This window comes from Abramis brama (assembly GCF_963993115.1).
Source record: "Abramis brama genome assembly, chromosome: 5".
NCBI lineage: Eukaryota > Metazoa > Chordata > Actinopteri > Cypriniformes > Leuciscidae > Abramis > Abramis brama.
In genome coordinates this window covers 9,998,410-10,012,156 of record NC_139967.1, presented here as the reverse complement: position 1 = coordinate 10,012,156, position 13,747 = coordinate 9,998,410, and the positions used below count along the sequence as shown (strand labels likewise).

General features: G+C 34.4%; 1 protein-coding gene across 2 annotated transcripts; it reads left to right on the top strand.

The window, feature by feature from the left end:
- Positions 1-3,050: 3,050 nt before the first annotated feature.
- atad1a (ATPase family AAA domain containing 1a) lies at positions 3,051-12,211 on the top strand. Of its 2 annotated transcripts, none has more exons than XM_084114494.1 (10): positions 3,051-3,185; positions 3,627-3,753; positions 4,175-4,273; positions 5,588-5,708; positions 5,846-6,046; positions 7,201-7,307; positions 7,433-7,522; positions 7,618-7,668; positions 9,177-9,346; positions 10,142-12,211. In XM_084114494.1, exons 2-10 carry the CDS (start codon positions 3,685-3,687, stop codon positions 10,272-10,274), a joined length of 1,041 nt encoding a protein of 346 aa, XP_083970620.1. In that variant the 5' UTR covers positions 3,051-3,185; positions 3,627-3,684; the 3' UTR covers positions 10,275-12,211. The 2 variants fall into 2 exon arrangements, with proteins under 2 accessions (XP_083970620.1, XP_083970619.1); XM_084114493.1 differs by having other exon boundaries at positions 3,627-3,855.
- Positions 12,212-13,747: the final 1,536 nt, after the last annotated feature.

The window sequence follows — 13,747 nt, the reverse complement described above, 5'->3', positions numbered from 1 at the left end:
GTTATTTTGATTCAAGATTATGAGGGCAAGTGAAAAGTAAAAAAAAAGTGTTCATGGAAAAATCATTTATAATAAATACTACAATATTCCATAAAAAAACTGTCCTTTTTGATTTCATTGTGACTTTAAATTTAAATTTCAAATTGTTAGTAAAGAATACCTTCTCTCTTCATTAAAAAAAAATACATTTAGATGACTCAATGTTTTCAGACTTGTTTTTTGTTTTAGACTAAATAGCAGATAAATATTACATTTACTTTAATTGATTTAATGGATTTAATTAAAATAAACATGAATCTGTGACAGAGGAAATCTGCTTTTAATTTGCTTGACTTTAAATCAAAATGGAATCATCTGCATCTCTGCACCACTTTTCTCACCGTGCAGTTTGATTAGCTTTTTAATTACAGAGTCAAAAAAATAGAAAAAAAGTTGGCCTCATTTCTCAGCATAATAAAAGATTAGATACTGGGTGCTCTGGAAATCCAGCTCCCTCTAAAGTGTACACTGCTGTTGTGTTTGCTTTCAACATGAGGGGAGAGGGGTGACAGGAACAATCACCATAGCAATTTCCCACAGGAACTACTTGATCCTTTTAAGTCATGTACAATACAATGGTGACTTGAAGTCAGGGAAGGAGAGGCTTTTAGTCTCGGAGGAGTGAGGGGAGTCGAGCTAAGATGATAGAGGTTGCTTAGAAGTGAGCAGGTCTGTTGTTGCACTTTAGTGGTTACTACACTTCACCGCGAGACACATTATGTGACCCGGCAGTTGCTGTGTTTCTGAATCAGCTGTATTTTAATCTGTAATTTGAATTCAATTTAATCAACATCAAATTACCATTACATTACAATTTATTAGTGAATATCCTGTTTCATTAGAAAATAAATGTAATTTCATTTAAAGTCGACGTGAAACGGAAGTTACGATAATCTTTTCTTCCCTATTGTGATGTAGCCTACTGTAGGCTATAGTGAAACCGCTTCTCAAACAAGAAAAAATGTAGGGCGGGACTTGATTTTGTTCATCAGGAATTGATTGGATCATTGGTTTGCTATTGCTGTGATGTCATGTGAGTCATGTCATGTGTCATGAAAAGATGTCGCTACAAGAGTAAGTTATTTTGATTAGAACACAAATTACACAAATTATAATGATGTGCATAAATCATTTATAACAGATACTGCAATATTCTTATTCTCAAAATAAGAATGGGCAATTTTGATTTCATAGTAGGCCTACTTTAAATTAAAATGGGTTGGGGATACAGTTCCATGCTTTCTTACAAATACATTTCAAACTGTTAATACCCTCTTCCTTCTTTAGCTCAGGCAACGCTGGAATAAAAAAAAAAAAGAGAGAATAATTTCAAACATGTTATTTCTGAATAGCAGCCAATAGCTATGGAAGCTTGTTTCCGCCACTGAATAATAAATAAATAATAATAATTGCGACTTTTTATCTCACAATTCTGACTTTTTTTTCTCACAATTGCGAGATATGAAGTCAGAATTGTGAGAAATAAAGTCGCAATTCTGAGAAATAAAGTCGCAATTGCGAGATATAAAGTCGCAATTCTGAGACATAAAGTCGTAATTGCGAGATATAAAGTCGCAATTCTGAGAAATAAAGTCGCAATTGGGAGATATAAAGTCAGAATTGCATGATATAAAGTCGCAATTGTGTGTTATAAAGTCAGAATTGTGAGATAAGTCGCAATTGCGAGATATAAAGTCGCAATTCTGAGAAATAAAGTCGCAATTGCGAGATATAAGTCGCAATTCTAAGATATAAAGTCGTAATTGCGAGATATAAAGTCGCAATTCTGAGAAATAAAGTCGCAATTGGGAGATATAAAGTCAGAATTGCATGATATAAAGTCGCAATTGCGTGTTATAAAGTCAGAATTGTGAGATATTAACTATTCTGAGGTAAAAAAACAAACAAAAAACATGTCCTTTTTTTTTCCTTAGAATTGGACTTTATAACACAATTGTGTGAGTTTATATCTCACAATTCTGAGAAAAGATGTCAGAATTGCGAGATAAACTCACGATTATGTGGTATAAAGTCAGAATTGCGAGAAAAAAAGTCAGAATTCTGACTTTATAAGACGCAATTGCGACTTTATTTCACGCAATTCTGACTTTATATCTCGCAATTCTGACTTTATAACACGCAATTGCGACTTTATTTCACGCAATTCTGACTTTATATCTCGCAATTCTGAGAAATAAAGTCAGAATTGCGAGATGTAAACTCGCAATATTGAGATAAAAGTCGCAATTATCTTTTAAAATGTTTTATTCTGTGGCGGAAACAATCTTCCATAGCAGCACTCTGCTAGCAGGAATGTCTAAAAAGGAACAGTTGCTTATGTGTGAGGGTCACCAGAATTAACATTTGATGCGCTATCTAAGTGCGCATTGTTTCCTCCGCTAATTGAAAGATTGAAGAAATTAGATGAATGCATCTCCCAGTTTACATCCATCACAAGAAGATGCGAGCTCCATGGCAACTAATCAAACACATCAATTCTTAGCTTAGTCACTGGCTTGCAGCCAAAACCAGTCCCTGTTCTTGAAGATAATGACTCCTTGATGCCAGCAAACATCCATTCACCGGTTTAATTAACCTTCAATATATTACATGCATCCATGTTTCTGGCTTATTCTGGAGGCTGATCCAATCAAAAGTGTTCAGTCTTTCTTTCTGGCACTAGTTTATTTGAATGTGCCAAGTCTGCTCTCATGTGGTCTTTAAAGGAACTGATGGCTGATTGGTACAAGACGCCATAACCTAATGTTCTACCTACGATTTATGATAGTGTCATAGTGATGATGAAGTATATTATAATAAGTAGACTCTGTATCTGGATAGAACACATGCATACATCCTAAGGGACTTAGATATTTTGATAGGCTGTCAAGCAAGTTCGGTGTAATTTTATTTTTTTATTTTGTTATTTTTTATTTGTTATTTTTTTGTCTTGGATTTGATTTGGTGTTGAGCCTTCCATGTCAGTTTCTTATTGGAAATATAGTATTCATGCCATTTTGCATTCAATAAATATATATTTTTTAAAACTCAGAGAGGAACCTGTGTTTAGAGTAATCTTTTCCGGACGGCGAGTTTAGTGCGGCTGCACAAGTCGACAGTCAAGGGTTACAGTGATGCAGTGAAATGTGAGTGAGTTTTATAAAATATACTTGTGTTATGATGGTGTTAATATATCTTATGAGGCTGATGCGACACTCGACTGTTTCCGTGATTTCGGTCCCTGAAATAATCTCTAAATCGCACCTCGATTGTTATCTCTTTTATCTTTTTATCTCAATGGCTTACTCATGCATTGGAATTAAAATATTTAATTTGAAAGATAACAGTATTATTTTCTGACGTCGTTATGTAATTAATTGAATATGTTATTAGTATGAATACTCTAGTAATATTAATACTGTTCTAGTCTAAATATCTTTCACACAATTAGATATGAAGTCTACAATTTGTTACATAGTCAATCCAACTCTTATTGATCCTTAAGTATATAATAAGAAACAAGACAGAGGTTTAATGACATGTACCAGATACACTGATTCATTATTTATACCTGTGCTGTATTCTAGATCAACACACCCAGTTTGTTCTTCTTGCCCAATGGGCTGACAGTGAGGCCGGGCCAAGATGTTGAGTGACATTCCTCGGGACGCCCTTCTTCGCCCACTCACGCGGAATGAGGTGGTGGGGATGTTGGTGAGACTGACCATTTTTGGAGCTGCAACATATTACAGCATCAAATGGGTGGTGGACGCTTTTGACCCAACACAAAAACAAAAATCCCAAGCCAAGAAGAGGGTAAAGTTTTTACCCTTTAAATGACCACCTGCTACTGGTCGTGTGCTGCATTTGATTATAAGTGTTACAGTAAATGTTGTTCCAGTGAATATTAAACTTAATTTACAGATCATATTTCATGCAAGCCTGTAGCTCAAAGTGCCTAGGGATTTATTTCATCGTGGCTTATTATTGATTCATCCCAGTGACTTAAATCATTTAATTCTTTTCACCAAAAAAACTCTTAATAGTGATAATGGCTTGACCACTATTTCTTGTGAATTATTATGTTGTATTTTAAATGATTGTTTTTATTTATTGACTCCCGCACTCTCCCCAGGCAGAGCAGTTGATGAAGCAGATAGGCGTAGAAGGAGTCAGTCTGACGGAATATGAGATGAACATCGCCACTCATCTTGTTGATCCTCGCAGCATCAAAGTAAACACCAATACTGTTATAATCAATGGAAACCTATCATCAAATCGTAATAGTAATTTTGAAGAAAGGACATGCTCTTAAAAACATGATTTATTTATATTATTGATTGTCATTTTGCACTGTTCATATTCAGTATTATTATTCAAGCTGATTTAGAATATATGTCAGTTGTGTTGACAGATTGGAAATGTTTTCCCTGTTTACACTCATGAAGGTGCAAACCTGTAATCATTGTTACCATAGGACAGGAGTTCTCAACTCTGGCCCTCGAGATCCACTTTACTGCAGAGTTTAGCTCAAACCTTGATCAAACTCACCTGAACAAGCCAAACAAGGTCTTCAGGATCTGCTTCTCAAATGGAAAGCTGCATCCCAGTGAGGCTGTGTCCTCCCTAGACCAGTCCTTCAGGAGTTTCTTGGCTAGACTCCTCAGCATTAAACACTAGAATGAGATGGTCTATTAAATCTTTATGGCTACATCACGCATGTTCCTGCCCCCATGGTCACTGGCCACGGCACAAAAAAAAAAACTTAATTGTGGAAAATTACTACTTTTTATTCACAAATAAACATTGAATAGTGAACATAAACTGAAGCTCAATCAAACTTGCTTGACGAGCGAGAACAAACCTCTTGTGGAAACTCAAACGTGCCGCATAACACACGAGAATGAACCTCGTTGGTTCTTGCACATCAAGCGAACGTGCTTGAGCTTCCTTTTTCCACAACTGATATGTTTTATGATCCCTTTATGAACATTCTGATACGACAAAGTGGTGGTTGCGTAGACTGTCAATGGAGGGACAGAAATCTCTCGGATTTCATTAAAATATCTTCATTTAGGTTTCGAAAATGAACAAAAGTCTTACAGGTTTGGAACAACATGAAGGTAAGGAACATGAGCACCCCTAGAAAGTTACAGACAGGTGAGTTTGATCAAGGTTGGAGCTACAGTAAACTCTGCAGGAAAGTGGACCTCATGGGCCAGAGTTGAGAACCCCTGCCATAGACCTTAGTCAGGGTAGCACCATATTTAATTTTTGACAGAAATGTTCAATGCATTGTACTGTTGTTCAGCTGACAAAACATCTTTCTGGATAAAAACTCCATAAAACAATAATACATGTTTAAAATAAAACCTTTCTACAGTGTGTGCCAATGTAAAGACTGTAAGTCTTTTCCCTCACAGCCATGTTTTCATCAGCGTTAAATTCAGTATGCCGTCTAACCTGACTATGGTCTATTGGCCTGACGGGCCCCCTCCAAGTCAGTATCAGCCTATATGACTGAATATCTTCTTCCTTTCCTTGAAAGGTGACATGGAGAGATGTTGCTGGGCTAGATGAGGTCATCTCAGAGCTGCAAGACACTGTCATTTTGCCTTTTCAGAAACGTCATCTCTTCTGTGGTTCCAAACTCTTGCAACCTCCCAAAGGTGAGTCATGGAAAAAGCGAATGGGCCCTGAACTTGTCAGTGCATTTTAAGTTTGTGTTTTCCATCCTATTTTAGGATATGCGAAATATCAAAGTGAAGTATGTCATTCATAATTGTTTTATATTGACGATTCCCAGGTGTACTATTGTATGGGCCACCGGGATGTGGAAAGACTTTAATTGCCAAAGCAACAGCGAAAGCATCTGGATGCCGCTTCATTAATCTTCAGGCCTCCACTTTGACTGACAAGTGGTACGGCGAATCGCAAAAGCTGACTGCTGCTGTATTCTCAATGGCGGTCAAGATTCAGCCCTGCATCATTTTCATTGATGAAATAGGTAACCACTGAATATGCTCTAAAAATGTACAGATATTTAGAGATTCTAGAAAGGTAGGAAAAATATTACAATGCCAGCTTGTTTAACGTGCCAAATAAATTCTAGCACTACTAGAGTGATAAGCTTGTCTGTAATCACTATGGATATGCAGGTGTTTATTATTCATGGGTTTTATGGAAAACGTGGTAAATGTACATTTGCATAATGACTGCAATGTTTTCGACTGTATTTTCAATGCTGATGACATTTGAATAATACTGTACTGTGACCCATCATCTGTGAAACTGAAGAATCTGGACGCTGCACACAGAGTCTCTCAGGCGTTTTATCATAGTGTACTTGCTGAACAGTCAGTAAAGGTTAATTATGTTAAATAGTTTCTCTTCTTTTAAAGCCGGTTACAGATGCTGAAAAAGCAAAATTGTTGAAAAACTATGACTGCAAAAAAGTAGTTGCTTTAATTTTGTGTTTAAAATGTAAAAAAAAAAAAAAAAACATAACTGTAAATTATAAATATTTTTAAATACTATATAAATTAAATATTTTATATACACTACCGTTTAATAGTTTTGGGGTCAGTAAGATTTTTATTTTTATTTTTAAGAAATAATGTTTTAAAATTGAATATAATGTAACAAGTTTTCTATTTTAAATAAATGTTGTTGTTTTGAAAGTGCTTTTAAATTTTCTATTCATACATCCTAAAAAAAAATGTACAATGGTTTTCACCAAAATATTTAAGCAACACAATTGTATTGAACATGTTTAATAACAAGAAATGTTTCTTGAGCACCAAATCATAATATTAGAATGATTTCTGAAGGATCATGTGACACTGAAGACTGGAGTAATGGCAATGAAAATTCAGCTTTGCCATCAAAGGAATATATTGCATTTTATTTCACAATATTACTTTTTTTTATTTTACTGTATTTTTGATAAAATAAATGCAGACTTGTTGAGCATTAAAGGTCTTCTTTCAAAAACACAAAAAAAATCTGACTGACCTCAAACTTTTTAACGATTCTACATATGTAGTTCTACATTTAATTTTCCTCATGCTAAATATAATTTCATTTTATTTTGATTTTGTGTTGATTTTATAGTGTGCATTATGAAATGTATATCTACATAAAATCTATCTCTTGTCTCAGATTCATTCCTGAGGAATCGTTCCAGTATGGACCATGAGGCCACCGCTATGATGAAGGCCCAGTTCATGAGTCTGTGGGATGGACTAGACACAGCACAAAACAGTCAGGTAACACACGTCACGTCACCGACATGTAGGTTTCATAGGTCATGGGATTGCTTTAAAAGTGTTAGGAATAACACTTTCTATCATATAAAATGTGACAGAAAGTAAAAGTGTATGTCAATGTCCAGGTAATGGTGATGGGGGCTACTAACAGACCACAGGATGTGGATGCGGCAATACTGCGCAGAATGCCTACTGCCTTCCATGTAGGCCTGCCTGTGAGTATGATCAACACACACACCTTTATATTCTGTTTTTGTTAATTGCCCATCTTAATCAGGACAAAACTGAATTGTTTTTGGTCCATTTTCAGAATGCAGCTCAAAGAGAAGAAATCCTTAGACTTATTCTGTCTGGTGAAAACGTAAGACATGAATCTCTTCTCTTCTGCACAAAAATTCTATAATAAATATATTGCTTATTTTAAAGGTGAAGTGGCATATATTTACGTATATTTACACTACCATTCAAATGTTTGTGGTCAGTAAAAAAATGTTTTAAATGTTTTTGAAAGAAATCTTGGTTACACTTTACAATAAGATTTTATTTGTTAACATTAGTTAACTTAACTACAAATTATTGGTCAGGAAATTAGCAAAGTTTAAGCAAATGCACTACTTAAAAAGCCATTGCTATCTCAAAAAAAACATCAAAGACTGAATAAAGTTATGGGAATATGGGAAGTTGTGTGTGTGGAGTGATGAATCATAATGAAACACGAGTTGCATGGTTATGCTCCAAAGCGGTGTCTTCAAAAGAAAGCATCTGAGAAATATATTAATAAAGGCATCTCTATCCCAGTGAAGAATGGAGGAAAAGTGTCATTGTGTGGGAAGCCTTTTTAGCTGCTGGTATTGATAAGCTACTTCACTGTGAAAAGACATTTAATGCTTTGGAGTTCAGGAGAATATTGCTAGCTTTCTTCCCATGAAAAGTTGTTATCTAAAGAGGAATGATCAGATGTTATTTTTCAACAAGACAATGCTCCTGCCAAAATTGACAAAAATACAACCAAGAAGTGGCTTGAGAACAAGTCCATCAGGCTCATGTTTTGGCCTGGTCAGAGCAAAGATTAGAACCCTATAGTGAATATTTGGTCTCACATTAAACTCAAACTGTTAGACATTTTTCAACTACTCTTAAACTGCTTGAAGCCATTAACATTGAGTAGAACAACACTGACTGAAAAAATGTCTGCACGTTTACCCACACGGCTTAAGCATTTAAAGAAAACAAAGGGCTAGGGCTAGGCTATTATTTGTTAAATTACTTAATCTACAGTATTTGTGCAATTCTTGCTAATTTCCTGACCAGTGATTTGTGATTAAAATGGTTAAGACCATTAAAAGACCACTAAATATTTAGCCATTTTAGGATTGGCCCCTTTTTTATTATTTCAATACTAATAAAAATGTTTTAGATCAAAAGTTGTTAACATTAGTTAATGAACTGTGAACTAACATGAACATTAATAAAGGTTAATAAATGTTATAAAAATATATTGCTCATTGCTAGTTCGTGTTAGTTTAGGCATTAACTAATGTTAACAAATGAGATCTTATTGTAATGTTACAGAAGTATTTAATGCCCACCAAGGCTGCATTTATTTCATCAAAATGTCCTTCAGAAATCATTCTAATATGATTTTGGTGCTCAAGAAGCATCTCTTATTATTATCAACGGGCTTAATATTTTTGTGGAAACTGACATTTTTTTTAGGATTCTTTGATCAATATCAATTATAAATGTCTTTACTGACAATTTCGATCAATTTAGTGCACCCTTGCTTAATAAAAAAACTGACCGCAAAACTTTTGGATGGTTCTGTGTGTATATATAAATAATTGTATTTGAATCTTTATTTTTCATCAGTTAAGTAACGCGATTAACCTGAAGGAAATAGCGGGGCAAACCGAGGGCTACTCCGGCAGTGATCTGAAAGAGCTGTGCAGGGACGCCGCCATGTACCGCGTCAGAGACTATGTCCGCAAACAGCAGATGAAACAGATCGCACAACAGTTCCAGCTGGATGAAGAGGAAGAGTATGTCTAAGATGCTTGTATAATACACACACAATGTTAGCATTTTATTTGTGTGCACGAAATGCAGCTCTCACATCACGTCCAAACCAAAGAGGTCTATAATATCTGGAGAAATCTATCCCATTAATCTCAAGTAGCTGGTTCATCTTCCTGTTTTGTCAGAAGAGAAACAAACCAAGGTATTTTGTGAGTTTTGAGATGCTGTGTAAATGTGTTAAATATAATGTAATTTAAAGTTGGCATGAAACAGATGTTGCGATTGTCCCTATTATTTTATATATCCGAGTGAAACAGCTTCTCGAACAAGAACAAATGTAGGGCGGGACTTGATTTTGACATTGATTGGATCGTTAGATGGTTGTGGTTTGCTATTGGTGGATCTCATGTGAGTGACAGGTTGTCCCGTCCTCACGCCAGTAAACATTTCATCAGAGAAGAGAAGAGATGAAGCTGCAAGAGGGAGGGAAAGTTATTTTGATTAAAGATTACGAGGGCATGAGAATAAATAAAAAAATTATGTGCATGGATAAATCATTTATAATAAATACTATAAGATTCCATTAAAGATAAAAACAAGAATTGTTCATTGTACTGTAAATACTGAAAATTAGTTGACATGAAAATAATGTCATAATAGTTGCTCAGCTGGTTCATCTTCATGTTTTGTTAGAAGAGAAACAATTCAAGATATTCTTCAGAGTTTTGAAGTGTTATTTATATATGTAGGAGTGAATGTAAATGTAAACTCACTAAAATCACTGATTTTGTCCCCGGTGTCCTCTGGTGTGTCCTCAGGCATTTGGACGGCACGCAGCTGAGGCCCGTGACTCAACTGGACCTGATGTTTGGCCTAGATAAGATGAAAGAGTCCAAACAGGCCACAGTTACAGCTGACCCAACAAATCTGAGAGAGGTGCCTCTGGACTGAACACCTCTCGTTTTACACCTTCATACACATTATTACTAAATTACTAAATTACAAAAATTACTGCTTTGCACTATAATGAATTTACAGTCACACACTCAATACAACAACCATGTTTATGTGTTTTAACAATAATAATAATAGTATACACGCATACATATTTCAGATATGATTATCTTTTGGGGGCATATTGTGTAGAAGCAGATATTGAACCACTTTTTGGATATGAGAGTGAGAAATAAAAAAACAATCTTCGCTATGTCTATAAATGTTTTAGTAATCAGGACCAGATTTCCTGAAACACCAAGTGTAGTCTAACTATCTTATTGGGATGCATGAGTGTTACTCTAAAGTTATGCTGAATGATGCATGTGTGATCTTCGTTAACACTAATTTAGCCACGATAAGATGACTGTGTTCATTTGTGCAAGGGGCATGTCTGAGTCGTATTTTAACCCAAAATCAAAAGAAAATAAATTTGCATAAGGAAAATTAGTTTCTTTTCACCGTGACATTGTTTTCATGTCAATTCATTCTCAATTTATACAGTAGTGTGATATATTGATATGTATTATTTGCATTTTATATTATTTTAAATATTTAACTTATACTTTACGATTTTATAGTATTAAAAATCAAATTATATTTATTACATTTGAATGAAAATAATTTTTATTGTACTATAATACTGTATACTGTGTTTTATTACTGTGTATGTTTATATTATGAGAATCATTTCCATTTTTTATCTTTTGGTTTTGGGTTGAAATATTTTTTTGTGAGATCCAAGTGACCAGATATTTATCATTTGTTTGTCTTAGTGTACAAAAGTTTTTAGTTGTAGAAATAAAAATAACAAAAAGAAAAAGAAAAAAATGTGCCACATCTCACACATAAAGAAATGGCTCTTGGGTATAGACGGCTTTGTATCCACATGAAGCAAGGTTGTATACTTGATAAAAGGGACAAATCACAGGGACAAATGGTGCTACATGTATCTACTTAGAATTAATACATTTTTCACATTGGTTATTGAAAGATGTTAAACATCTGTCATATATTGATGTTCAGATTAGTCAGAGTGTGTTTAGAAAGGTTTCGCTTGGAAAATAACACTCGATGTGTCAAACCAGCATCATGATACTCATTTATCAGAAAATAATATGGGCACAAAGGTCACTACCAGTTTTGTCCATCCTCACTTAAGTTTCTGGCCTTTCACTAGCTTTAAATGCAAAATTTTTGCTCTTGCCTAACCGTTCCAAAGATTTAAGCAATTGTTTCCCCATTGGCTAAATATGTTATAAGGCAGCCATATGTCTCTATGTTTTACTTTGATAATGGGTGTTGAAAAAAACAAACATGTCTGGCAGCTCAATTAACTGTCTGTCAAACATTGCTTATTGAAATGGCAAATACATTTATTTAGATTTTTGCTTTTATCGTGCCATGTGCATTTCCAATGATTTGACAATATGACATATTTAACATGCAAATGGAGCAAATGTGCTTGTTTGGCAAACTACTGTATGCCCACAGTAATTCCATGTTTGAGGAGAGATTTGGCTTCCTTTAGGCACCAGATGACACCTTTAATGCTGTTGTTCTGCTTTGGTAATCAGGTACCTGGTTGTGTTATAAAGAGGGGGGAAATGAACTCAGATCTTCTTCTTGCTTTTTGTTGCTACAATCACCTTCCGTTTTCGCATAAAATATTGGTCTTAATGTTGGGATAATTTAGCTGAAAATACCCTTTCCCTGTCAAATTCTATAACTTTTCCATGCTTATTTTGCAATCATTCACTCATATTGTCTGGGTAAATTTAAGATAAAATGTTCTCACCAATAAATCTCCACAGTGTGACTGTTGCATTAAGTGTTTTCTCAACTTATAATAAACCCATCTGGAATGTATTAAATGATTGTCAGAAGAATCATGTACTTGCAATTCTTGATGTTGACGACATTCTTTGGCCTTTTCACCATCTCCTCACATGTTCTGTTCTTGCAATATGATAAAAAGAGGCAGACGTAAGAAAAGCTGTTGACATTCAGCTCTTTGCTGTACTTGGTGCCTCGTTTGCATCAAAACTGCATAACCTTTCTTACAGTCATGAGTCAATTTTCTTTGAATCATAAAGCTCTCTCGTCACCTCTTTCTCTCCATTCCTCAGTAAACAGCCAAAAATAGAAACTGAAAGAAAATAGAACTGATGTCAATGAGTTAACACTGATCTGTTGCTTGGCAGTTTTCCTCTGTAAAAATGATACTTAACTATGTATAATTGATAGTTATATAAGCTTTTAATGCTTGTATATTATAAAATGTTGTTTTTAACATGGATCCACTCAGAAAGAGAGAGGTTTTTTTCACAGTCCGCAGTAGGAGTCCACAAGAGGGCAGTATTTGCATTGCAATATTTCTGAGACTTCTAAAAGTTCTTCTTCAAATAGAAAACCCAAATCTCAGGAAAAGTTCAGAGAATTATGCTGATGGTTTTTTTGTTGTTGTTGTTGTTGTTGTTGTTGTTGTTTTTCATGCAATTGCAATGAATGGGAACTGACACCTATATTCTAAAAGTTCAAGTTCAAGATCTTTATTGTCATATGTACTTGGTACAATGAAATTCTTATTTTTGTAAGGAAACAATGTGACGTGTGCTAAATTGCAAGTCTTGTAAAGTCATAGTTTTATGTCTTGCATGGACCCAATTGAAGTCATTATTTACTGAAAATCTTGAAATCTGCCCTAGCTCTCTTTGACATATGTGTGACAAGTAAAAATGTCCAGTTATAAACATATCATTTTGAGTCTTTTTTTAATATGAATTAATTCAACATTTTGAAATGTTCACGAATCAGATGAATATGCTACAGTTTTTTTATTTCCTCCTTCCAGTTTGAAAGTCCACATAATTGTACAGAAATGAGTGGCCAGTATAATTATTCAAAATGTCTGCTTTTATGTTTCCATAGAAAAAAAGAAGAAGAAAGACTTATGGTTTTGGAACGACATGAGAGTGAGCAAATGATCACAGATTTGTCATTTTTGTGTGAACTAATCCTTTAAATCCTGACTTAAGGCAGTAAACCAGATCCACTGCTGGAAAACGCTTCCTTTAAAATCTAGATCTCCTGACTGTGTAATTCTCAACTCTGAAGCATGTGAATGTACGAGAAAATATTTTTTTTTTTTTTTTTGAAAGAAGTCTCTTGTGCTCATAAAGGTTGCATATATTTCATCAAAAATACAGTAACATTGTTAAATATTATTACAATTTAAAATAACTGTTTTCTATTTTAAAATATTTTAAGATATAATTTATTCCAGTGATGGCAAAGCTGAATTTTCAGCAGCAATTTCTCCAGTCTTTAGCATCACATTATCCTTCACAAATCAATAAACATTTATTACAGTTTTTCTCGATTGCTTAAACACTATAACCAGGCTTTTGAACTAAAATTTCAAAACCATA